The 27,234-nt window shown below is 41.7% G+C and overlaps 1 protein-coding gene across 3 annotated transcripts in view; it reads right to left on the bottom strand.

The window, feature by feature from the left end:
- Window positions 1-25,673, bottom strand: part of LOC112130931 (uncharacterized) — an 89,528-nt gene extending 63,855 nt beyond the window's left edge. For 2 of the 3 annotated variants that reach the window (XM_054545150.2, XM_054545151.2), the window contains exons 1-3: window positions 25,628-25,673; window positions 21,624-21,742; window positions 19,771-19,806 (exon numbers count right to left, since the gene is read on the bottom strand). In XM_054545150.2, the coding sequence (XP_054401125.1) occupies window positions 19,771-19,806; window positions 21,624-21,742; window positions 25,628-25,659 (187 nt within the window). In that variant the 5' untranslated portion in view covers window positions 25,660-25,673. Of the gene's footprint in view, window positions 1-19,031; window positions 19,434-19,770; window positions 19,807-21,623; window positions 21,743-25,627 lie in introns of those variants that run through there. The other variant, XM_054545152.2, reaches the window with a different exon arrangement.
- Window positions 25,674-27,234: the final 1,561 nt, after the last annotated feature.

Genomic DNA, 27,234 nt, shown 5'->3' with positions numbered 1-27,234 from the left:
GCTGCATCTGTTCTGGGGGGGGTTTATGCATTTTGGGATGAGTGTGAGTGTTTGGTGTAAATTTAGGAATTGTGTGATAAGTATGGGAGGTGAGTCTTTGTTCTGTAGGGTAGATCTGAGTTGGTTGTAATTGTGCATTATGATGCCATTCTTTGGGGTCAGTGTATGTCGTGTAAAACGTTTGTGTATTTTGGGTGTGTCCATGTGTTAGAAGGCATGTGCGTGTGTTGTGGGGCATGGACATGTAAATATATTCTGTGGCCAGGCTGAGTGTTGCAGGGTAAATGTGTATGATATAAGGTACGTGTGGGTGCCATAAGGTAAGTCTGAAAGTAGTGAAGCGAGTCTGGGTGCTGTGGGGCACATCTCTGTGGTTTTTTTATTTGTGTGTGTTATGTGAGACAAGTGTTGGCAGTGTAGAAAAAGTTTGTGAATTGTGTGGCATGCCCCTGTATTGTAGGACATGTCTGTTAGTTGTGGATGATGTTTGCCTGTTTTGGGCTATGTGTGTATGTTGTGAAGCAATCAGTGCTATTGAGTGAGTATGAGTGTCTTAGTGTGAGTCTGAATGCTGTGCAGCAAGTCTGGGTGTCATGGGACATGTTTCTGCGTTGTCTGATTTGTCTGTGTTGTTCATCCTTTCTGTGTTCTGTGAGGTAAGCCTTCATGTTATGAAGGCAAAAAGTGGTTTGGTAGGGCATATCTGTGGTTGTGGGCCACATCTGAGTGTTGCTCTATCAGTCCCTGTGATTCAAGGTAGGTATAGGTCAATGGGCCAAGTCTGTAAATCATGGCATAAGTCTGGGTATTTTGCAGCAAGCCTTCAAACAATGGGTATGTCTGGGTAGTGGAGGTTTCATTTGTGTGGTTCAGTATTTATGTGTGTTGTGAGTCAAGTTTGGGTGTTACAGAGGTCCAAAAGTATTTCGTTGGGTTAATATGCATATGATGGAGACAATCTATTTCTTTGGGGACATATCTGTGTATGCATATGGAATGCGTCTGTGTGTGTATGGAATGTGTCTATGTGTGTGTACGGAATGAGTCTGTGTGTGCATTTGGAATGTATATGCGCATGGAATGTGTCTGCGTGTGTGTATGGAATATGTCTCTGTGTATGGAATTAATCTGTGTGTGTGTATGGAATGTGTGTGTGTGTATGGAATGTATCTGTGTGTAGAATGTGCCTGTGTGTGTGTATGGAATATGTCTCTGTGTATGGAATTAGTCTGTGTGTGTGTATGGAATGTGTGTGTGTGTATGGAATATGTGTGTGTGTGTATGGAATGTATTTGTGCATATGGAATGTGTGTGTGTGTGTATGGAATGTGTGTCTGTGTGTGTATGGAATGTGTGAGTATGGAATGTTTGTGTGTGTGTGTATGGAATGTGTGTCTGTGTGTGTATGGAATGTGTGTGTATGGAATGTTTGTGTGTGTATGTGTATAGAATGTGTGTGTGTGTGTGTATGGAAAGTGTGTCTGTGTGTGTGTATGGAATGTGTGTGTATGTATGGAATATATGTGTGTATGGAATGTGTGTGTGTATGGAATGTGTCTGTGTGTGCATATGGAATGTGTGTGTATGTGTATGGAATGTGTGTGTATGGAATGTGTGTGTGTGTTCGTACGCAATGTGTGTATGGAATGTGTGTGTATGCGTATGGAATGTGTGTGTGTGTGCATGGAATGTATGTCTGTGTGTATGGAATCTGTGTCTGTGCGTGTGTATGGAATGTGTGTGTGTGTACGGAATGTGTGTCTGTGTGTATGGAATGTGTGTCTGTGTATGTGTATAGAATATGTGTGTGTGTGTATGGAATGTGTGTCTGTGTGTGTATGGAATGTGTGTGTGCGTATGGAATATATGTGTGTATGGAAGGTGTGTGTGTGTGTATGGAATGTGTCTGTGTGTGCATATGGAATGTGTGTGTATGGTATGTGTGTCTGTGTGTGTGTACGGAATGTGTGTATGGAATGTGTGTGCATGTGTATGAAATGTGTGTGCGTGTGTATGGAATGAGTGTCTGTGTATGTGTACAGAATGTGTGTGTATGGAATGTGTGTGTGTTCGTATGCAATGTGTGTGTGTGCATGGAATGTATGTCTGCGTGTATGGAGTGTGTGTGTGTGTATGGAATCTGTGTGTCTGTGTATGTAATGTGTGTGTGCGTATGTGTATGGAATGTGTGTGTGTATCGAATGTGTGTCTGTGTGTATGGAATGTGTGTCTGTGTGTATGGAATGTATGTGTGTGTATGGAATACATGTGTGTATGGAATGTGGGTGTGTGTGCATATGGAATGTGTGTGTATGGAATGTGTGTCTGTGTGTGTGTATGGAACGTGTCTGTGTACGGAATGTGTGTATGGAATGTGTGTGCATGTGTATGGAATGTGTGTGTGTGTGTATGGAATGAGTGTCTGTGTATGTGTACGGAATGTGTGTGTGTTTATGGAATGAGTGTGTATGTGTACGGAATGTGTGTGTATGGAATGTGTGTGGGTTTGTATGCAATGTGTGTCTACGGAATGTGTGTGCGTGTGTATGGAATGTGTGTGTGTGTGCATGGAATGTATGTCTGCGTGTATGGAATGTGTGTGTGTGTGTGTATGGAATGTGGGTGTGCATGGAAAGTGTGTGTGTATCGAATGTGTGTCTGTGTGTATGGAATGTGTGTGTGTATGGAATGAGTCTGTGTGTGTGTATGGAATGTGTGTGTGTACCGAATGTGTGTCTGTGTGTATGGAATGTGTGTCAGTGTGTATGGAATGTGTGTGTGTATGGAATGTGTCTATGTGTGTGTATAGAATGAGTCTGTGTGTGTGTATGGAATGTGTGTGTATGGAATGTGTCTATGTGTGTGTATAGAATGAGTCTGTGTGTGTGTATGGATTGTGTGTCTATGGAATGTGTGAGTGTGAATGGAATGTGTGTGTGTCTCTGTATGGAATGTATGTGTATCTGTGTATGGAATGTGTGTGTATGGAATGTGTCTATGTGTGTATGGAATGTGTTTCTGTATGAGTATGGAATGTGTCTGTGTGTGTCTAAGGAATGTGTGTGTGTATGGAATGTGTGTGTGTATGGAATGTGTGTGTGTATGGAATGTGTGTCTGTGTATGGAGTGTGTGTGTGTATGGAATGTGTGTCTGTGTATGGAGTGTGTGTGTGTATGGAATGTGTGTGTCTGTGTACGGAATGCATGTCAGTGTACGGGTATGGAATGTGTGTGTGTATGGAATGTGTGTCTGCGTGTGTATGGAATGTGTGTGTATGGAATGTGCGTGTGTTTGTGGAATGTGTGTGTGCATGGAATGTGTCTGTGTGTGCGTATGGAATGTGCATGTGTATGGAATGTGTGTGTGTACAGAATGTGTGTGTGTATGGAATGTGGGTCTGTGTATGTGTATGGAATGTGTGTGTGTATGGAATGTGTGTGTGTATGGAATGTCTGTGTGTGTGTATGGAATGTGTGTGTGTGGAATGTATCGGTGTATGTGTATGGAATGTCTGTGTGATTATGGAATATGTCTGTGTGTGTGTGTGTGGAATGTGTGTGTATGGAATGTGTGTGTGTATGGAATGTGTGTCTGTGTGTATGGAATGTGTGTGTGTATGGAATGTGTGTCTGTGTGGAATGTGTGTGTGTAGGAAATGTGTGTGTGTATGGAATGTGTGTGTGTATGAAATGTGTCTGTGTGTGTATGGAATGTGTATGTTTATGAAATGTGTGTGTGTGTGTGTAGATGAAATGTGTCTATGTGTATGGAATGTGTTTGTGTATGGAATGTGTGTTTACGTGTATGGAATGTGTCTGTGTATGGAATGTGTCTCCGTGTATGGTATGTGTTTGTGTGTATGTGTATGGAATGTGTGAGTGTGTGGAATGTGTGTGTATGTAACGTGTTTCTGTATGTGTATTGAATGTGTGGGTGTGTGTATGGAATGTGTCTCTGTGTGTATGCAATGTGTGTATGGAATGTGTGAGTTTGTATGGAATGTGTGTGTGTGAATGGAATGTGTGTGTGTGTGTGAATTGAATGTGTGTGTGTCTGTGTATGGAATGTGTGTTTGTGTGGAATGTGTCTGTGTGTATGGAATGTCTGTGTGTGTGTACGGAATGTGTGTGTGTATGGAATGTATCTGTGTATGTGTATGGAATATCTGTGTGATTATGGAATATGTCAGTGTGTGTGTGTATGGAATGTCCGTGTATGGAATGTGTGTGTGTGTTTGGAATGTGTGTCTGTGTGTATGGAATGTGTCTGTGTATGTGTATGGAATGTGTGTGTGTGTGTGTGTGTATGGAATGTGTCTGTGTATGTGTATGGAATGTGTTTGTGTGTATGGAATGTGTCTCCGTGTATGCTATGTGTTTGTGTGTATGTATATGTATATGGAATGTTAGTGTCTGTGGAATGTGTGTGTGTATGGAATGTGTTTCTGTATGTGTATAGAATGTGCGGGTGTGTGTATGGAATGTGTCTCTGTGTATACGGAATGTGTGTGTGTATGGAATGTGTGTGTATGGAATGTGTGAGATTGTATGGAATGTGTGTGTGTGTATGGAATGTGTGTGTGTATGGAATGTGAGGGTGTGTGTATGTATGGAATATGTCTCTGTGTGTATGGAGTGTGTGTGTGTTTGTGTGTGTGTGTGTGTAATGTGTGTATGTGTATGGAATGTGTCTGTGTGTGTGTATGGAATGTGTGTATGGAATGTGTGTCTGTGTATGTGTATGGAATGTGTGTGTGTGGAATGCCTGTGTGTATGGAATGTGTGTGTGTGTGTGCAAGGAATGTATCTGTGTGTGTTTATGGAATCTGTGTGTGATTATGGAATATGTCTGTGTGTGTGTGTATGGAATGTGTGTGTATGGAATATGTCTCTGTGTATGGAATGTGTCTGTGTGTGTATGGAATGTGTGTGTGTATGGAATATGTGTGTGTGTATGCAATGTGTGTGTGTGTGTATGGAATATGCCTCTGTGTGTGTATGGAATGTGTGTGTGTATAGAATGTGTGTATGTGTATGGAATGTGTGTCTGTGTGTATGAAATGTGTGTGTGTGTATGGAATGTGTGTGTGTATGGAATGTGTCTGTGTGTGTGTATGTAAGGTGTGTGTGTATGGAATGTGTGTGTGCATATGGAATGTGTGTGTGTATGGCATGTGTGTCTGTGTATGTGTATGGAATGTGTGTGTGCATGGAATGTGTCTGTGTGTGTATGGAATGTCTGTGTGTGTGTATGGAATGTGTGTGCGTGTATGGAATATCTGTGTGTGTGTATGGAATGTGTGTGCGTGTATGGAATGTCTGTGTGTGTGTATGGAATGTATCTGTGTATGTGTATGGAATGTCCGTGTGATTATGGAATATGTCTGTGTGTGTGTGTATGGAATGTGTGTCTGTGTGTATGAAATGTGTCTCTGTGTGTATGGAATGCGTGTGTGTATGGAATGTGTCTGTGTGTGTATGGAATGTATGTATGTATGGAATGTGTCTGTGTGTGTGTGTATGGAATGTGTCTGTGTATGTGTATGGAATGTGTGTGTGTGTGTGTATGGAATGTGTATGTGTATGTGTACGGAATGTGTTTGTGTGTATGGAATGTGTGTTTGTGTGTATGGAATGTGTGTTTATGTGTATGGAATGTGTCTCCATGTATTGTATGTGTTTGTGTGTATGTGTATGGAATCTGTGTCTGTATGGAATGTGTGTGTGTATATAATGTGTTTCTGTATGTCTATGGAATGTGTGGGTGTGTGTAAGGAATGTGTCTCTGTGTGTATGGAATGTGTGTGTATGGAATGTGTGAGTTTGTATGGAGTGTGTGTGTGAATGGAATCTGTGTGTGTCTGTATATGGAATGTGTGTGTTTGTGGAATGTGTCTGTGTGTGTATGGAATGTCTGTGTGTGTGTATGGAATGTGTGTGTGTATGGAATATCTGTGTGTGTGTATGGAATGTGTGTGTGTGTATGGAATGTATCTGTGTATGTGTACGGAATGAATGTGTGATTATGGAATATGTCTATGTGTGTGTATGGAATGTGTGTCTCTGTGTGTATGGAATGTGTCTGTGTATGGAATGTGCGTGTGTGTATGGAATGTGCGTGTGTATGGAATGTGTGTGTATGGAATGTGTCTGTGTATGTTTATGGAATGTTTTTGTGTGTATGGAACGTGTGTGCATGTGTATGGAATGTGTCTGTGCATGGAGTGTGTCTCCGTGTATGGTATGTGTTTGTGTGTATGTGTATAGAATGTGTGTGTGTGTGTGGAATGTGTGTGTGTATGGAATGTGTTTCTGTATGTGTATGGAATGTGTGGGTGTGTGTATGGAATGTGTGGGTGTATGGAATGTGTGTGTATGGAATGTGTCTGTGTGTGTAATGTGTCTGTATGGAATGTGTGGTGTGTAAGGAATGTGTGTGTATATGGAATGTGTGTGCGTATGGAATGTGTGTGTGTATGGAGTGTGTGTGTGTGTAGGTATGGAATATGTCTCTGTGTGTGTATGGAATGTGTGCATGTGTATGGAATGTGTCTGTGTGTGTGTATGGAATGTGTGTCTGTGTATGTGTATGGAATGTGTGTGTATGGAATGCCTCTGCGTATGGAATGTGTGTGTGCATGGAATGTATCTGTGTGTGTGTATGAAATGTGTGGGTGATTATGGAATATGTCTGTGTGTGTGTGTGTATGGAATGCGTGTGTATGGATTATGTCTCTGTGTATGGAATGTGTGTGTGTGTGTATGGAATGTGTCTGTGTATGTGTATGGAATGTGTGTGTGTGTGTGTATGGAATGTGTCTGTCTTTGTATATGGAATGTGTCTATGTGTATGGAATGTGTGTGTGTATGGAATGTGTCTGTGTATGGAATGTGTCTCCGTGTATGGTATGTGTGTGTGTGCATGTGTATAGAATGTGTGTGTGTGGAATGTGTGTGTGTATGGAATGTGTTTCTGTATGTGTATGGAATGTGTCTGTTTGTTAAAGGAATGTGTGTGTGTGTGTATGGAATGTGTCTCTGTGTGTATGGAATGTGTGTGTGTATGGAATGTGTGTCTGTGTATAGAATGTGTGTCTGTGTATAGAATGTGTCTCTGTGTATGTGTATGGAATGTGTGTGTGTGTATGGAATGTGTCTGTTTATGGAATGTGTCTCTGTGTATTGTATGTGTTTGTGTGTATGTGTATACAATGTGTGTGTGTATGGCATGTGTGTGTATGGAATGTTTGTGTGTATGGAATGTGTTTCTGTATGTATATGGAATGTGTCTGTGTGTTTAAGGAATGTGTGGGTGTGTGTGTATGGAACGTGTCTCTGTGTGTATGGAATGTGTGTGTGTGAATGGAATGTGTGTGTGTGTATGGAATGTGTGTGTGTGTATGGAATGTGTCTATGTGAGTATGGAATGTGTTTCTGTATGTGTATGGAATGTGTCTGTGTGTGTGTAAGCAATGTGTGTGTGTATGGAATATCTGTGTATGGAATGTTTGTGTATGGAACGTGTCTCTGTGTGTGTATGGAATGTGTGTGTATGGAGTGTGTGTGTGTGTATGGAATGTGTGTGTGTGTATGAAATGTATGTGTATGGAATGTGTTTCTGTGTGTGTATGGAATGCGTGTATGGAATGTGTGTGTATGGAATGTGTGTGTATGCAATGTGTCTGTGTGTGTGTATGGAATGTGTGTCTGTGTGTGTATGGAATGTGTCTGTGTATGGAATGTGTGTGTGTGTGTGTGTGTATGGAGTGTGTGTGTGTGTGTGTATGGAATGTGTGTGTGTGTATGGAATGTGTCTGTGTATGTGTATGGAATGTGTGTGTGTGTGCATATGGAATGTGTGTGTGTATGGAATGTGTGTCTGTGTGTGTGTATGGAATGTGTGTGTGTATTGAATGTGTGTGTATGGAATGTGTGTGTGTATGTGTATGGAATGTGTGTCTGTGTGTGTGTATGGAATGTGTGTGTGTGTGTATGGAATGTGTGTCTGTGTATGTGTATGGAATGTGTGTCTGTGTGTGTGTATGGAATGTGTATGTGTGTATTGAATGTGTGTGTGTGTTGGTATGGAATGTGTATGGAATGTGTGTGTGTATGTGTATGGAATGTGTCTGTGTCTACGTATGGAATGTGTGTATCATGGAACTAGCAGAGATCTTATTGTATGACTTTCTGTAAGGTGAGGTGAGTACTGGTGTATATCTGCACATTGCAAAGTTGTTCTGTATGCTTTCAATCCTTTTATATCTTTTGTGTGTGCTCTGAAGCAAGTCTTGGTGTGAGAATGTCATGAAGTTTTTTTCTTTCTTTTTTTTTGAGATGGAGTTTCCCTCTGTTGCCCAGGCTGGAGTGTAATGGCACAACACTGCAACCTCCGCCTCCCGGGTTCAAGCGATTCTCCTGCCTCAGCCTCCCGAGTAGCTGGGATTACAGGCCTGTGCCACCACGCCAGACTAATTTTGTATTTTTAGTAGAGATGGGGTTTCTCCATGTTGGTCAGGCTGGTCTCAAATTCCCCACCTCAGGTGATCCACCTGCCTCAGCCTCCCAAAGTGATGGGATTACAAGGCATGAGCCATTGCATTTGTTTTGCCCAGCAAGTTTCTGTGTTGGGGGAAGGTTTGTTGGGTGTGGAGTATTTTCATGAGTTGCGGGGGCGAGTTTTCATTATGCCTGGCTGTTGTGAAGCTAGACTGGGTGACATAAGGCGTGTCTGGTTTTGTGGACTATCATGGGTTTCACGGGGTTAGATTTCATGTTGTGGAGTGAATCTGGGTGATATTTATGTATGTTAAAGGTTTTGTCTGAGTGTTCTCCAGCATGTCAGACTTGTGCTATGAGGCAAGTCTTTGCACTGTAAAAGCAAGAAGGTATTTTATGGAGCTACTCTGGTGCTGGGAGGGTAGATATGTGTGTCATAAGATGATGCCTGTTACTATGTAACACATTCGGGTGATGAATGCTATGTCTGTGAGGTTGTTTTGTTTTTTTTTTTTTTTTTAACTGCAGGTGCACTGTCCAGCATTTCTCTGTTCTGTGAAGCTAGTCTTTTTCTTCTTGACACCAAAAAGGTGTTTGTGGGGACAGTGTGCATGTTGTGTGATGAATTCATATATTAGAGGGCATGTTTGTTTATTGCGGGTATTAATTCTATGTTATCGGGCCAGTCTAGGTCCTGTGTTATGGGGTGACTCTGGATGTTATGAGGCATACCAGTACACTCTGGGGTTTTCTGAACTTTGTCCATTATTTCTGTGTGCTGTGTGGAAAGTCTTGATGTTGTGAAAGCAAAAAGATGCTTTTTGTGGCCAGTCTGTAAGTTGTGAGAAGTCTCTTGGCTGTGGGCCATCACTATGTATTGTAGGACAGTGGGTTGTCAGGCAAGTCTGATTGTTGGAAGGTGTTTGAGTGATATGTGATGTTTCTGGTTATGTGGGGCATGTCTGGGTGCTTTGGGGTAGGTCTAGGTATTTTGGGGGTAAATCTAGCTGTCACAGGCGAACCTGAGTGCTATGAGGCAAGTGTAAGTGTTATAGGGCATGTCTGTTATTTATGTGTTTTTTTCTGTATGTTATCTAACATTTCTATGTGGTCTAAGGCATGTCTTAATGTTATTGAGGCAAGTAAGTATAGAGTCAGTCTATGTTATTTGGATGGTTTGTGTACTATGGAGCACGCCATGTGATGTAAGGCAGGGGTCCCCAACCCCTGGGCCACGGACCAGTACCACTCCATGGCCTGCTAGGAATCAGGCCACACAGCAGGAGGCGAGCAGTGAGTGAGCAAGCATTACCACCAGAGCTCTGCCTCCTGTCAGATCAGCTACAGCATTAGATTCTCATAAGAGTGTGAACCCTATTGTGAACCGTGCATGAGAGGGATCAAGGTTGTGCACTCCTTATGAGAATCTAATGCCTGATGATCTGAGGCAGAACAGTTTCATCCTCAAACCACTCCTCCCACCTCACCCCCAGTCCGTGGAAAAACTGTCTTCCACAAAAGTGGTCCCTGGTGCCAAACAGGTTGGGGACTGCTGGTGTAAGGCATGCTCTGGTGTTGCAAGGCATGTATTCTTGTTGTGGTGCATTCTGGAGTTTTGCAGGGCCATTCTGGGTGTTGTGTGGCAAATCTAGGTATTACAGGCACATATCTTAGTGCTGCAGGACTTGGTTGTGTATTTTCCAGCATCTGTGTGTGTTCTTAAGAAATTGTCAGTGTTGTGGAGACAAGCAAACATTTTGGGGGTCTTTGTATGTATTGTGTGGATAGTCTTGTCTAGTTGTTATGGGACAAATCAGACTATTGCAGGTCAAGTCTGGCTATTGTGACGTAAGTCTGGTGACATGGGGCAATTAGGGTTAGGTGGGGGTAGATCTGGATGTGATGTGTTAGCCTGAGTGTCTCAGGGTGAGTCCCTGGGTCGGTGTGCTGCAGTGAGATTGTGTGTTATGAAGTGACTTTGGGTGTTGTAGGGCATGTCTGTGCATCGTGGGGTTTTATGCATGTTTTGCTCAGCACTCCTGTGTGTTCTCAGCTAAGTGTTGGTGTTATGAAATAAAAAACCTATTTTTCAGGACCAGTCTTTGTTGTCTGGAAATTATATGTATGATGGGAAACGTCCATGTATTTTGGGGAAGGCCTGGGTGTCATGGGATAAGTTCAGTTGTCCCCAAAATATACGGACATGTCCGATAATACATATAATGTTGTGATTCTGTGTGGCTTGGAGAAGTTGGCATGTGTTACAGCAAGTCTTAGTATTGTGAATCATATCTGTAATTGTAGGGAGTGTCTTTATTGTCCAGCGATTCTATGCACAGGGAGGTAAGTGTTGGTGTTATGGAGCAAGAAAGTGTTTTGTGGGATTAGTCGTTATGTTGTAGGAAGGATTTGTATATGTAAGGTTATGTCCATATACTGTGGCTCCTATTTGGGTGTTCTGGAGCTAGTCTGGGTTCTGGGGGGCCATTCTAGGTGAGGCATAATGTATCTCTATGTTTCAGATGAGTCTCAGTGTTACAGGACAAGGCTAGTTGAAGTGGGGTATGTCCAGGCCTTGTTGAGTCTATGTGTATTTTTGAGCATTTCTTCTGATTTTAAACTAAGTTTTGAAGAGACAAGGAAGTGTTTTATGGAGACAGTTTGTGTGTTAAAGTTAGAGCCTGTGTAGTTCCATGTATTGTAAGGCATGTCCATGCATTGTGGTTCTATTCACGCATTGTGGAGCATGTCCATGGGTTGGCAGACTAATCTGGGATATGAGTCTTTTTTTTTTTTTTTTTTTGAGACAGAGTCTCGCTCTGTCGCCCAGGCTGGCGTGCAATGGCGCGGTCTTGGCTCACCGCAACCTCCGCCTCCCAGGTTCAAGCGATTCTCCTGCCTCAACCTCCTGAGTACTGGGATTACAGGTGCCCACCACCATGCCCGGCTAATTTTTGTATTTTTAGTAGAGTCAGGGTTTCGCCATGTTAGCCAGGCTGGTCTCAAACTCCTAACCTCATGATCCGCCTACCTTGGCCTCCCAAAGTGCGGGGATTACAGGCGTGAGCCACCACGCCTGGCCTGGGATGTGAGTCTTTAAGATGTAAAATGGATCTGGATGTTTCTGGGCGAGTCTAGGTCTTGTCCAGGAAGTCTGTGTGTTGCAGAACATATCTGTACATTGTGTTTCTCTGTATGTGGACCATCCTTTGTGGGATGTGCTGCTGTGAGGGAAGTCGTGGCAGGAAGAGGCTATTTTGCGTGGCCAGTCTGTGTGTTAAAAGGAGAGACTGAGGCCAGGCGCAGTGGCTCACGCCCATAATTCCAGCACTTTGGGAGGCTGAGGCAGGTGGATTAGCTGAGGTCAGGAGTTCGAGACAAGCTTGGCCAAAATGAAACCTAGTCTCTACTAAAAATACAAAAATTAGCTGAGCGTGGTGGTGCACACCTGTAGTCCCAGCTACTGGGGAGGCTGCAGCAGAAGAATCGCTAGAACCTGGGAGACAGAGGTTGCAATGATCTGAGATCACACCACTGCACTCCAGCCTGGGCAACAGAGTAAGACTCCGTCTCAAAGAAAAAAAAAAAGGAGTGACCGTTTATCGGGTATTGCCATGTGTTTTGGGTCACGTCTGGATGATATGGGGTGTGTCGGTGTGTTGTAGAGCAAGTCTGTGTGTTATGGAGTATATATGTGCATTTTGAAATATTTTAATTTGTGTTGTCAAACGAGTTTGTATTTTATGAAGCACATCTTAGTGTTGTATAGGCAAGACAGTATTTTGCTGGACCAGTATTTATGTCATGGGGATAATGTATGTGTTATGGTGCATGTCCCGCTTTCTTGTCTGTTAATTGTAGTCAAGCTTATGTGGTGTGATGCTGTTCTGCATACTGGAGAAGTCTATGGCTTGTGGATTGTTTCTAGAGATTTTGAAGTGAGTTCCTTGTGTTGTGGAGCCAATGTGGTGTTCTGGGGTAAGTATGTGTATTGTAGAGCATATATGTGTATGATAGAGTGCATTTGCTTAAACTGAGATGAGTCTTTTCATGAATGAGTTTCTGTTTGTTGGGTATGTTGTGCATTGTAGTGTGTCTAGCTGTTGTGTGATAAGTCTAGGTGTTATGCAGAAACTCTATATGATAGATGCTTCTAGGCGTTACAGAATAGGTACAGTCAGGCTGGGCGCGGTGGCTTATGCCTGTAATCCCAGCACTTTGGGAGACAGAGATGGGTGGATCACCTGAGGTCAGGAGTTCGAGACCAGCCTGGCCAACATGGCAAAACCCCATCTCTACTAAAAGTACAAAAATTAGCCACGTGTGGTGGCGGGCCTGTGATCCCAGCTAGTCGGGAGGCTGAGGCAGGAGAATTGCTTGAACCCAGGATGCAGAGGTTGCAATGAGCTGAGATCACGCCACTGCACTCCAACCTGGGCAACAAGAGCAAGACTCCATCTCAAATTAAAAAAAAAAAAAAAAAAAAAAAAAAAAGAATAGGTGCAGTCAATATGGGATGGGTGTTATAGGAAAAGAGTGGTGAGAGTATTCATTGTGATGCGATTCTGTGCTTTATGAGGGATATTCTATGCATTGTGGGTTGATTTGAGTTGTTTTAGATTGAGTCTTACCTTTATGGTCCAATTCCGTGTGGAGTAACGACAACAATGACAACCTGATCAGCTAACACCAATAATGCTGACTCTTTACCAAGCATTGCTCTAAACACTTTACAGGCATTAACTCATTTATTCCCCCCTTTTTGTTTTCTTTGAGATGGAGTTTCACTCTTGTTGCCCAGGCTGGAGTGCAATGGCATGATCTTGGCTCACCACAACCTCTGCCTCCTGGGTTCAAGCGATTCTCCTGCCTTGGCCTCCCAAGTAGCTGGGATTACAGGCGTGCGCCACCACGCCTGGCTAATTTTGTATTTTTAATAGAGACAGGGTTTCTCCATGTTGGTCAGGCTGGTCTCGAACTCCCGACCTCAGCTAATCCACCCATCTCGGCCTCCCAAAGTGCTGGGATTACAGGTGTGAGCCACCACGTCCAGCCCATTTATTTCTCTTAACAGCTATAAGAGATAAGTACCCCTACTACATTATTATTCCTAACAAATAGCTGAGAAAACTGGGGCACAGAGAGTTCAAGAAACCTTTCCAAGGTCACACAACTAGTAAGTGATGCATGTGGGATTGGAACTCAGGCAGTCTGAGACCTGAATATAAGCTTTTAACCATTGTAGAGCAAGTTTTATATCATGTGGGTTGAGACTAGATGAGTTGAGGCTAGTCTTTGTCTTGTGCCAGTCTGGGCGCTATGTGGTATTAGCATTGTGGGCATGGGTTTGCTTTGTGGGAGTCTGGGTGTTTTCGTGCAAGTCTGCATGTTATGGGATGAGTTTGTGTGTCTGTTGTGATATGACGCTGTGCATTTGGGATGGTTTTGTGTTTAGGGGGATATCTCTGCATGGTAGGACTTATCTAGGTATTACAGAGCAAATCTGTGTGGTGTGGGGCCTGGTCATATGTGTGGTAGTGTTCGGTAAGTCAGATTTATGGGCAGCTTAGGCGATGTGGAGCATGTAGTTCTTTATGGGACAAGCATGAGGTAAGTGTAAAATGCGTTGTGGTCAGGGGCGGTCGCTCACGCCTGTAATCTCAGCACTTTGGGAGCCTGAGGCAGGTGGATCACGAGGTCAGGAGATCAAGACCATCCTGGCCAACACGGTGAAACCCTGTCTCTACTAAAAATACAAAAAAATTAGCCAGGCATGGATGCGCCTGTATTCCCAGCTACTTGGGAGGCCGAGGCAGGAGAATTGCTTAAACCTGGGAGGCGGAGGCTGCAGTGAGCCGAGATTGCGCCACTGCACTCCAGCCTGGGCAACAGAGTGAGACACCGTCTCAAAAAAAAAAAAATGTTGTGGAATGGGGGCTCTGTATTATCATGTGATGCTGCCAATTTTAGGAGTATGTATTTAGGAACATGTTTGTGAAGAGCAAGGGTATCCACATGTTGTGAAACAAAAATATATGTGTGATAGCGTGTGTTTGTGTGATGTAGGGCATATCTATGAGGTTAGGATGTGTGTGTGTCTGTGTGTGTATGTTGTGGGCCTGTGCCTTGTGGGGTGAAGCTGGGTATAACACACAGCCTGGCTTCCAGTCTGGGTATTGTGGGATGTGTTATAGAGCAAGCCTGTGCACAAATTTGTTACTTGTGATGCAATTCTGTGTGTTGTGAGTGATGTCTGGTTAGAGTTCTGGTCTGTAGGGTATGTGGGTACTATGGCGGGGTGTCTGTGTGTTGTCGAGTGTTTCTAGATGTTCTAGGGCTAATCTATATATTATATGGTGAGTCTTCTTGTTGTCAGATGATTCTAGATATCTGGGGTAGGCCTTTTTTGTTTTGGTAGTAATGATAGTGATGGTTGTAACATAAATTAACAATTCTAAGAGTCACTATGTGCCAGGCACTGTACTAAGCACTTAACAAATCTTAACGTATTTATTACTCACAACAACTCTTTGAAGTAGGCACTACCGTTATCTTTGTTTTACAGTTGCACAAACTAAAGAACAAAGAAATATACTTACCCAAGGTGATACAGTCAGCAAGGGATGGGACCTTGATTCAAACCCAGTTAGTATGGGTCTAGAGGCCTTGCTGGTAACTATTACATAAGCTGTATTTCTGTTGTTGTAGGCCAGAGTTGTAGCTCAACAGCATGGAAAAGCACGTTTATCCACCATGATGGAAATCTTTACATTGTAGGAGTAATATGTGTGTTGTGTGTCTACCGACTGGGAAATGTTTATGTGTACTGTCGGTTTTGCACTGTAGAGTAAGTCTGTGTTATGATGCAATTCTGTGCATTGTGGAAGCAATCTATGTGTTTACACGCATCACTGTGAATCATAAGGCACATCTAAGTACGGGGGATGTGATTTAGTATGTTACAGAGTAAGTCTGCGCCCTGAAGGGCTTGTCTGTACATTTAGGGTGAGTCTCAGTGCTCCGTAGTGTTTGTGTGAGTTGTGAGGCAAGTATGTATATTGATGGGTGAATCTGTGCATTTTGGTGAATTTCTGTGCATGGCTTGTCATCTCCTGTTTTGTAGGCAGCAGCTTGAGCAGTGAAAACGGTCTATGTGCTTTGGGGTAAACCTAAGAGTGACATAGCAAATAGTTTCATATATTTTGGGATACATGTTTGCATTGTACAGGCACTATAAGAAGTGTTTTTTTGTTGTTTGTTTTTTTGTTTGTTTCTTTTTTTTTTTTTAGACGAAGTCTCACTCTGTTGCCCAAGGTGGAGTGCAATGGCACAATCTTGGCTCACTGCAACCTCCACCTCCCAGGTTCAAGTGATTCTCCTGCCTCAGCCTCCTGAGTAGCTGGGACTACAAGCATGTGCCACCATGCCTGGCTAAATTTTTTGTATTTTTAGTAGAGACGGGGTTTCACCATGTTGGACAGGCTGGTCTTGAACTCCTGACCTCGTGATCCGCCCACCTCGGCCTCCCAAAGTGCTGGGATTACAGGCATGAGCCACCACACCTGGCTGTGTTTTTTGTGTGTGAAATAAATCTGTATGGCAAGTATGTGCCTGACATTTCTGAGCACTGTGGGGTTAGTGTTATGCTGTGGGATGTGTTTGTATGCTGTGGGTTGCATCAGTATTGTGGGATGAGTGAGGGTATCCTGGATCACATCTGTGACCGTGCCCAAAAGGGTGGGTCTGAATACCTTAAAGAAAGATTAGGTGTCTCTACAGCCTGAGTGTGTCTGTTGTGGAATAAATCTGTTGTAGAGCCAGTTTTTCCTGCTATGATGCCAAGCTGTGCATTGTGAGGTATGTCTATTTATCAGAGTGTGTCTGAGGAGTTTGAGTTGTATTTTGGTGATGCAGGGACACAGCATGCATTGTGTGGTAACTCTGGGGTAAGATCTAGATATTTTAGGGCAAATGAGTGAACTCTGGAGCAAGTATTTGTTTTTTTGTTTGTTTTTGTTGCTGGGTTGTTTTATTTTTATTTTTATTTATTTTTTTTTTTTTGAGGTGAGGTTTCGCTCTTGTTGCCCAGGCTGGAGTGCAGTGGCACAATCTTGGCTCACTGCAACCTCCGCCTCTCGGGTTCAAGTGATTCTCCTGCCTCAGCCTCTGGAGTAGCTGAGATTACAGGCATGCGCTACCATGCCCGGCTAATTTTGTATTTTTAGTGGAGACGGGGTTTCTCCATGTTGGTGACACTGGTCTCGAACTCCCAATGTCAGGTGATCCGCCTGCCTAGGCCTCCCAAAGTGCTGGGATAACAGGCGTGAGCCACCGCGCCCGGCTGGATCAAGTATTTGTATTGTGTGGTGAGTGTGTCTTTTGTGACATGAATTTGTGCACTGTAGGATAAGTTTGTGTGCTGTGGCACAATCCTGTGCATCAAGGAGTGATATATGTTGTAAGATGTACTGCTGCATGTCTCTGTGGTGGGGTACACTTGTCTGAAAGCTATAGGGAGAGTCTCTGTAGTATGGGTTTAGTCTGTGCTTTGTGGGGTGAGTCTACGTGCTCTGCGGAGTGTCTGTGTAGTGCTGGGCAAGTCTGTGTCCTGATGTGATGGTCTGTGGCCTGTGGTGCTTGTCTGTACACAATGGGGTGAGTCTGTTGTGGGAGAGTCTTTGTGTCATAATGCGGGTCTTCAAGCTGTCTCATGAGTCCATTCTCGGGAAAGTCTGTTTCATTGGCAAGAGTCCCTGTGCTCTACAACGAGTCTATGATCTGTGGTGAGAGTATGTGATATCAGAGGTGTCTGTGTGCCCTGGGGAGAGTCTGTTTGCTGTGGGAAGAAGCTGTACACTCTGGAGAAAGTCTGTTTGCTGTGGGAAGAAGCTGTACACTCTGGAGAAAGTCTGTGTGCTGTGGGGTAAGTCTACTGGCCTTGAGAGTATGTGTGCTTGTCGGGGAAGCCGTGTTCTGTGGGATAAGTCTGTGTGCTGTGTGTTTCCAAAAATGGGTTTGTGTGATGTGGGAACAGTGTGTGATGTTGGGATTGTCTGTGTGTCATAGTAGAGTCCTTATGGGGGGGCAAGTCTGTGTCATGCGGGTTGCATCAGTGTGCCTTAGGTGAGTCTCTGCATTAAGCAGTACATATGTGCCTCTGGGAGAGTCTAATGATACGGGGAGTGGGGTATCCATGTGTTCTGGGGAACATCTTTTTGCTGTGGTGCTTGTCGGTGTGCCTTTGGATATGTCTGTGTACTGGAAGGCAAGTGTGTGTACTGTGAGAAGAATCTATGTACTGTGGGGGTAAATGTGTGTTTGTGTTATCTGGTCAGTGTGTGCATTAAAGGGTGAGTTTGTATACTGCGGACACAAGTCTGCTTCCAGGCAAGTCTCCCTTAGTATCTACAAATAATAATAGACAACACTTACATAATGGTTACTATGTGCCAGACACTGTTCTAAACATGCCGTTAGCATCCCAATTTTACATCTAAGGAAACTAAGAGATTTAAGTAACCCGTCCCACAGTCATGCAACTAGCAAGCAGCTGAGGTCTGAAACCAGGCAGTCTGTTTCCTGTTCTCATACTATTAGGATTCCCCTCGGGGCCCTGAGGGCATCGGTGGCCTCAAACCTTAGAAAGCCTTCGTGGTCACTGGTGAGCATATAGAGAGCAGTTTATTTGGGAGGAAAGAAAAGGAGTGGCTAAAAGCCTTCCAAGCTTTATTAAAAAAAAAAAAAATGCTCCATATACAGTAACGATGGCAGTTTAACTCAGAAAAACTGACGTCATGTCTGCCAAATAACTCCAGCCACTGCGGTCCTCAGGACCCCTCCCCTGGCCCCACAGCCGCATTCTGCTACTGCAGTGGAGCAAATGCGCATGCACTGGCGAGCTGCCATTGCCAGGGAAACCAACCTCCTCATAAACAAAACACAGTCTAATGCGGCAAGTCAGGAAACTACTGGGACTGAGGCTGTGAGCCAAAGGAGCCCCTTGCAATAACTGCAGGCAAGGCAGCCTCCCACTCACGTGCCACCCTCCCCCTCGCCCTTTTTTTTCCCCCCCCAGAATCAGTAAAGCTAGAGGCCTGTAGCAGAAGTCAATAGAGAAAGAAAGCTTCGTTGGGGGCCCGGGATAGGGTTGGTAATAGGTAGCAAGTGATTTTAATTGTCAGATTTCTCTGGGCAATATTTAACCCATCTCCTACTAAAAAAACTCCTTGCTTTATGTCTTGAGCCTTACACCTGCAGTGAAAAGAGGTGGCCCACTGGGGTGTGTCCCTATCTAGAAGAGGTAGTGGCAGTGGTGGCATGGATTAGGACCCACCCTAGCTCCTTTAAATCCCTACATGAGACTACGGCCAGCAACAGGCTGGCAAACATTATTTACTTCTACTCCTCATACATTTCTTGTATTTCCCTGTTATATCATTCTAGAAAATTCCAAGAACTGAGTAGAGGCAACTTTAACTATTTATCTGAAGAGTAAAAAAAAAAAAAAAAAAAAAAAAAAAAAAGAGGTTGAAGGAGGAACTTTAACCCGGGGGTATTTTTTTTTTTAAACACACAATTGGGATATCAGGTGTGCCCAAGAGGAATAGCACACCTGAAACCGTGGTTTCATATATTTGGATTCCTTAATTTGCAACAAGAATGTGACAAATGTAATATATTTAAAATGAAAAAAAAAATCCTGTTTAAAATACTGCCCTAATCTGCATGTGCCTAGGATTTTTGAAACGCACAAGCACAAACATGGTGCTCTAGTATGCTGTCAGAAGCTGCAGGAAGGTATGAGTACCATTGCGAAATGTAACCATCTTGGGTAAAGAGAAAATGGCCGACCTGTGGAAAGCTACACCCCATCTAATGGAAGAACAGTTGTTGCGTTGGATTATTCAATAAGTGATGCTGAAACAATCGGTGACCTATTAGGGGGGAAAAAAATTAAATCCTACTGTATACCATATATCAAAATGAATTCTAGGTGGATTAAAGAGTTAATTGTAAAAAATGAAGCAATTAAATAACTAGAAAAAAAATACAGGTGAATACACTAATCAAAGGAAAGAAAAAAATCACAACACTTAAAATGGTCAGATATGGAAATCTAACATGTAAAACTGTAAAATATCAAAAAAATCACCACCATAAATGGTAAAAATTAATAGGAAAACAATGGCTGGAAAATAATGTTTATACCACATATAATAAATAAATTAGGTGACAGGTGTTGGGGGGAAGAAACCTTAAACTGTTTCATACCATTTGATCCAGGAATTCCATGTCTACGAATTTTTCCTAGGGAGAAAAAACCAGAAAAGCACACAGATATTTATACGGACAGATATTCCTTCAGTTATTTATAACAGCAAAAATAATGCACATATAAACATTCAATAATTAGACATTTAGTGGGACATCTATATGATAGAAAATTATACATCCACAAAACATCACATTTTGTGGAATATTTTAAAATATGGGGAATTGCTCCCAATATATATTTAATGGATAAAACAGGCTAAAAATTGTATGTACATGTGATCTTCATTTTGTATAAAATATATATTTCTATGCATTTATTTGCATATATTCAGAGAAAAGAGACTGACAGTAATAAGATTAATAGTAATTATCTCTAAGTTATGGGATTATGGGTAATTTTTATAGTCATCTTTAAATTATTCAAAATTTACGACAATGACTATGATATTTTTATAATAAAGGGGAAAACATCATTTTTAATATTTTAGTAAGTGTACAAAAGCACTGGAAGCACAGAGAGGAAGGTGTAGAAGCAAAGACAAAATACCAATATACACCAGTGGAGGATCACGCAAAACGAGCTCATTATGTACTACAGAAAGATTATAGCATTATTTGCATGTCAGTATGTATAGAATGTCTTATACAAGATGGAGTCCTGGCAAATTTTCTTCGCTACACCAGAGAATGGTCACATGTCCCTGGATGCGTCAGTCACTCTCTTTGCCGCAGTGCTCTGTTCAACGCCCCCTCCCTTTGCCTCCAGTATGTTCTCTCCCTTTCCCTCTGCAAAACATGTTACCAGCAGACATGTTCAACTTGGGAAAATGGCCCATCTTGAGGACTTTCTTTTAAGCTTTTTCATTCTTATTTTTCCTCCTTGATTGCTGCTGCTTTGTCATCTAACTCAAAAACGAAATCTATTTATCTATCATTTTTCTTTTCCTCACGTTCAAGGGCCAGTTTGAATTTCAAAGAAATAAACCACCACTTCACTTTTTTTTTTTTCATTTTTCTTGCAGAAACAGAGCTACAAAAGCTCTGTTTTCAGGAATGTTTCAGAAACAAACATTAAAGCTTCGTTGATAAGAATCTCTGCTATCCATCTCACATCCCTTTTCAAAAAAAGAAGCACCAAGAACACTCTTGTCTTTACTGTATAAATCGCTGTCCAAAAATACAAATTAATTTTTTCCAGTGAAGACACGATCATAATATTCATTATTACTTTTTCATGATTTTTTTCATCCTAAAGTCAAATTTTAATGTTTCTCATTGAATACACTTTCATATCTCACATGAAGCAATCAATCTGAACATTATTACAAACTGCCCTCTTCCTCATTTTCTCTCTAGTACAGACATCCCGTCACACGACTTTCTGAATTTAAAAAAATGAGGCATCGTATCCTTTTCTGCATTGCAAAGTAATATTTTTCTTATGCTCTCCCAGCACTGAGAAAATAAACCAGATTTGAGAACATCTTGAATCATAACCCATTTCATCACGTCAAATACAAATATCATAAAGCTGAGGTACAATTCTGAAAGCAATTCTCCAATTTAGTAACATGTTCATTAAATCTTATTTTAGGAAATATTTTACAAGAATCACAAGGGGAAAGTTTCTATATTGCCTCCTAGCAACTCCATCATTTAAGAAACAAGCTTTAAACTAGAAAAATGACCAGGGAATATTTAGAATTTAATTAATCCATTTCCCAATGCTGCTGATTAGAATCAGAGATTCCTACACAGTTTTGCATTATTCTATTCCATCAAAACATGTCGCTTGCTTTAAAAATCTTAGTCTGGATATCTATTTTACAAAATATTTCTCAGCTACTTACCAGTGGCATGCTGTCTCCCCACCAGCTCTGAGGCTGTCTGTCGCACTGAAGGAGTGGGGGCAAACAGCAGCGCAACAGCCACTTGGAAATGAGATGTGCTCTGATAAAAGGGATTATCCCTATGGAAAGAAATGAAATGCCTTGAGATTATCCTCAAAAATTCCCCAAAAACATGAAATCATACTAAACATTATATACTAAAATGTGCATGCTCTTCAAAGGGCAGATTTTAATAGCTAAACCTCTAATCCAAAACACACTTAAGTTGCCTTGATTTCCAGAGGAACCCCTACAAGACTATGAGCTTTTGGCTCTCCCGTCTCCTAGCAACAGTCTCATTAACTTTTTTTTTCCTGCAGTGGTCCTACTAGGCATCAGAGAACATTGAGAAGGTCTGGTCTCTGAGGATGAACATTACCATTTTGCTGTTCAATATGCGTTTTCCCCCAGGCAAGTAATAAGGAAAGTTAGAAATTCAAATAACAAAGTCCCCAGAAGATTTCTGATTCAAATGACATTCCACAATGAAAAGCAGAAAATTTTTTGGTCCCCTCACTTGGTACAATGCTGTCAGTAGAACCCTGTTCTAATATGAATGTGCTCAATGCTACCAAACTGTACAGTTAAAATCAAGTGGAAATTTTTTGTTACATATTTTTCCTACAATAAAAAAGAGAAAGAACGATTCATTCACTCCACAAATACGTGTCGTGCAACAAAATGAGGTATTCCTGTAACACCATAGTCAAAATATGGTGCTGGGGACAGGGATTATAAAAGTGAATAAAAAATAGTCCATCCTCCCTTTAAAAGTTCATAATGTAATAATATGCACAGGCTGCAAAATAGAAGTATTTTGTCGAAGTTATTCTTCTTTTCATCAGTTTTGGGTAACGTTATCATTAGAGTTGTTACATGATCTGCCCCAAAATACTGGACTCCCAATGGGTGGAAGAAGTAAAGAAACACATATATAATTTTAAAATATATAAACATATATTCGTATATCTCAACTGATCATGCACACTTATCTTTACAGTGTAGCTTTTAGAAAATTTTTACTTCTATTTTCACAAATATATTCACTTCAGAACAACTTTACAACATTACATCATTACATAAACTGCTTTTAAAACTAATTTAATTTTTGCCAGATAGGAAATATGTGGCAATCCAGTTCAGTACCTTATAATAAAAAAAGATCAGTACCTTTACTATGTATTTATTATAGGTCAGGCACTTTTCTAAGTACCAGGTGATGAACCTGAAAAGACTAAGTAACAGAACGAGGATACCAACTTTCTTACTTAAAGCTCAAGCTCCTCATCACATCATTGAATCACAAACATCAGAGTTCTTCTAAATCACCTGGAGTGTTAATTTTTTAAAATGAGGACTAAAGGGACCTATTCCCAAGTATTCTGTTTTGGCAGGCTAGGGGCAAGCCCAGAAATCTGTATTTTTAACAATCGTCATCATTTGGTTCTGACCAGAAATCTTAAATATAATCTGTATTATTGGTAATGTTATTGGAGAAGTAAATTCTAAAACTATGACACATAGATACATACACACACACACACACACCACGTGTGTATATTCTGCATGGTTAGAACAGACGAGTAAATGCATTTTTTTGGGGTATTTTTGGAACCAGAGTTCTCACTATAGGAGAAAGGAGATACAAATATGAATCTGAGAAAGTGAAGAGAATCCTAAAGAAACCTTTGGTGACAGATTTGAATTGGAAGTTTTAGTATGAACTCACGATTTCCTAAGACAAATCTTACTAGGTCTGTCCACAGAAAGGAGGCAATGACACTCCAGTAGCAATTAATATGACACACCAGCAGCAATGAGTACATCTAATGCCCAGGTATTAGTTTCTAAATACTGTTGTCTACTAAAAGAAACCAAGGTTTACTGGAAAAATAGCTGACGCTATACACGGGGCAGGAAAAATACAAGTGAACTTGAAATATCTTGTATTGTAAGCCAAAAAGCACTTGAAGAATGATGAGAACACATCAAAAAGACACAGGAGATGGCTTGAAAGGGCTCTCACTGGCTAACTCTGGTACAATTTGATCATCAAAAGGAATAATAATGGTCGTTGACTATAAAACATAGAATAAAAAAATCCGTGAGTCCACAGTGATAGTAAAAGAGAAAAAGTGGTAATGGAGAGGGTAACTGCTTTGTTCTAAAAGAATAACAGAAAAGAAAAGAAACTGCTTTTTTCTAAAAGGATATATATTTTGTAAGGAATGACAGAATTTGTAACTGACCATTTAGAAACCTTCAGTATAGGCCGGGCACGGTGGCTCATGCCTGTAATCCCAGCACTTTGCCTGTAATCCCAGCACTTTGGGAGGCCGACACAGGCGGATCTCCTGAGGTCAGGAGTTTGAGACCAGCCTGGCCAACATGGTGAAACTTCGTCTCTACTAAAAATACAAAAATTAGCTAGTCATAGTGGCAGGTGCCTGTAATCCCAGCTACTCGGGAGGCTGAGGCAGGAGAATTGCTTGAACTCTGGAGGCAGAGGTTGCAGTGAGCTGAGATCGCGCCACTACACTCCAGCCTGGGTGACAGAGAGAGACTCTGTCTCCAAAAAAAAAAAAAAAAAAAAAAAAAAAAAAAAAAAAAAGAAAATAAAATAAAAAAAGAAAAGAACAGAAACCATCAGTATAATAACAGATTTAGGCAAGAATCGTCAATGCATACCAAAACCATTAGGCAAAACACTGGGGAAGAGCATATTCACAGGACTTTTAAGTATTGCCCATAGGCTACTAATTAAATATAAAAGAGAAAACTGTGCATTTTCAATGGAGTGATTTGGAATATCCCTGCCTTAACTGATTAAACTTCATGTCACCAATAATAGCACAAACTGAAATGTGCCTTTTGATGTGATGAAATGGGAAGCACACGTCATCTGTTTAAGTACTAGCCAAAAATATTTTATCTGAAAAATCAATCATTAAATCCAGATTGTGGAACAATCTAGAAGACAGCTGGCCTGAACCATCAAACTATTTTTAAAAAGTCGGGGGGCAGGGAAACTATCCTAGATTAATGAAGATTAGAAAGATACAACTACCAAATGCAATGTAGCAATAGGTTAATCATTGGTAAATCTAGGTCAAGTATACACAGGTGTTCACTGTGTTTTTTTTGAGATTTTCTGTAGGCTTGAAGTATTTTAAATGAAAAAAAAAAATTAATGGCCCAGCACGGTGGCTTATGTCTGTAATCCCAGCACTTTGGGAGGCAGAGGCAGACGGATCACCTGAGGTTAGGAGTTCAAGACCAGTCTGGCCAACATGATGAAACTCCATCTCTACTAAAAATACAAAAATTAGGGCCAGGCGCGGTGGCTCACACCGATAATTCCAGCACTTTGGGAGGCTGAGGCAGGTGCATGACCTGAGGTCAGGAGTTCGAGACCAGCCTGACTGATATGGTGACACCTCATCTCTACTAAAAAATACAAAAATTAGCTGGGTGTGGTGGTGTGCGCCTGTACTCCCAGCTACTTGGGAGGCTGAGACAGGAGAATTGCTTGCACCCAGGAGGCGGAGGTTGCAGTGAGCCAAGATCGAGCCACTGCACTCCAGACTGGGTGACAGAGTGAGACTCTGTCTCAAAAACAAAAGAACAACAAAATTAGCTGGGCATGGTGGCAGGCACGTGCCTGTAATACCAGCTATTGAGGAGGCTGAAGTGGGAGAATCGCTTGAACATGAGAGGCAGAGGTTGCAGTGAGCTGAGATCATGCCACTGCACTCCAACCTAGGTGACAGAGTAAGACCTCATCTCAAAAAAGAAAAAGAAAAAAATTATTAAAAGGTAAATTTAGAAAATAAAGAGGAAAATACTTTCAGAAAAAGAACTATTGCACAATAATTATATTTAAAGTTAAAATTCATATACATTTTGAAATTAATGATAATCAGGTTTGTAATTCCTAAGTTAGAGAAAGAACTTTCCATACTGACCAGATGGAGGATGGATACAACTGGTCTTCCATATCCACGAGTTCTTCATCTGTGAATTCAAAATTGAAAATATTTTTTAAAAATCCATCTGCACTGGACATGTATAGACTTTTTTTTCCGTGTCATTATTCCCTAAATAATACCATATAGACATACCTCATTTTGTTGCACATCACTTTATTGCACTTCGTAAATCTTGCATTTTTTACAAATTTAAGGTTTGTGGCAACTCTGCATCTAGCAAGGCTATTGGTGCCATTTTTCCAACATGTGCTCACTTGGTGTCTCTGTCACATTTTCGTAATTCTTGCTATATTTCAAACTTTTTCATTATCATTATATCTGTTATGATGATCTGTGATTAGTGATCTTCGATGTTACTATTGTAATTATTTGGGGGCGCCATAAACTGTGCCCATATAAAAGGGGAACTTAGGCCAGGTGCGGTGGCTCACACCTGTAATCCCAGCACTTTGGGAGGCTGAGGAGGGCAGACCATGAGGTCAGGACCCAGCACTTTGGGAGGCCAAGGCGGGCAGATCACGGGGTCAGGAGTTCGAGACCAGCCTGGCTAACATGGTGAAATCCCATCTCTACTAAAATACAAAAAAAAACAAAAGATATAGCTGGGCATGGTGGTGCGTGCCTATAATCTCAGCTACTCAGAAGGCTGAGGCAGGAGAATTGCCTGAACCCGGAAGGCAGAGGTTGCAGTGAGCTGAGATAGCGCCACTGCACTCCAGCCTGGGCAACAGAGTGAGACTCCATCTCAAAAAAACAAATAAAGGGGAGAACTTAATTGATCAATGTTGTGTGTGTTCTGACTGCTCTACCACCGTGCTGTTTTCACATCTCTCTCCCTCTCTTCTAGATTTCCTATTCCCTGAGACGAAACAATAATGAAATTAGGTCAATTAATAATCCAACAATGACCTTTAAATGTTCGAGGGAAAGAGTCCTCCCACATCTCTCACTCTAAATCTAAAGCTAAAAATGAATAAGATTAGTGAAAAGGGCACATGAAAAGCCGAGACAGGCTGAGAGCAAGGGCTCTGGCACCAAACAGCCAAGTAGTGAATACAAAGGAAACACTCTTGAAGGAAATGAAAAGTGCTACTCCAGTAAATACATGAAAGATAAGAAAGTGAAACAGCCTTATTGTTGATATAGACAAAGTTTGAGTGGTGTGGATAGATCAAACTGGCCACAATATTCCTTTAAGCCAAATCCTAATCCAGAGCAAGGCCCTAATTCTTTTCAATTCTGTGAAGGCCCTAGCCTTCGTCTCCTAAGAGGTGAGGAAGCTGTAGAAGGAAAATTTGAAGGTAGCAAAGGTTGGTTCACAAGTTTAAGGAAAGAAGCGGTCTCTATAGCATAAAAGTGCAAGGTGAAGCAGCAAGTGCTGATGGAGAAGCTGTAGCAAGTTATCCAGAAGATCTAGCTAAGATCATTGATGAAAGTAGCTACACTGAAGAACAGATTTTCAGTGTAGATGTAACAACCTTCTATTAAAAGAAGATGTCATCTGGGACTTCAATAGATAGAATAAATCAATACCTGGCTTCAAATCTGGAAATGGCAGACTGGATCTCTTGTTAGGGATTAAT

This window comes from Pongo abelii, chromosome X (assembly GCF_028885655.2).
Source record: "Pongo abelii isolate AG06213 chromosome X, NHGRI_mPonAbe1-v2.0_pri, whole genome shotgun sequence".
NCBI lineage: Eukaryota > Metazoa > Chordata > Mammalia > Primates > Hominidae > Pongo > Pongo abelii.
Note: the sequence above shows the minus strand (reverse complement) of the source record. Positions and strands in the feature narration are given on the sequence as shown.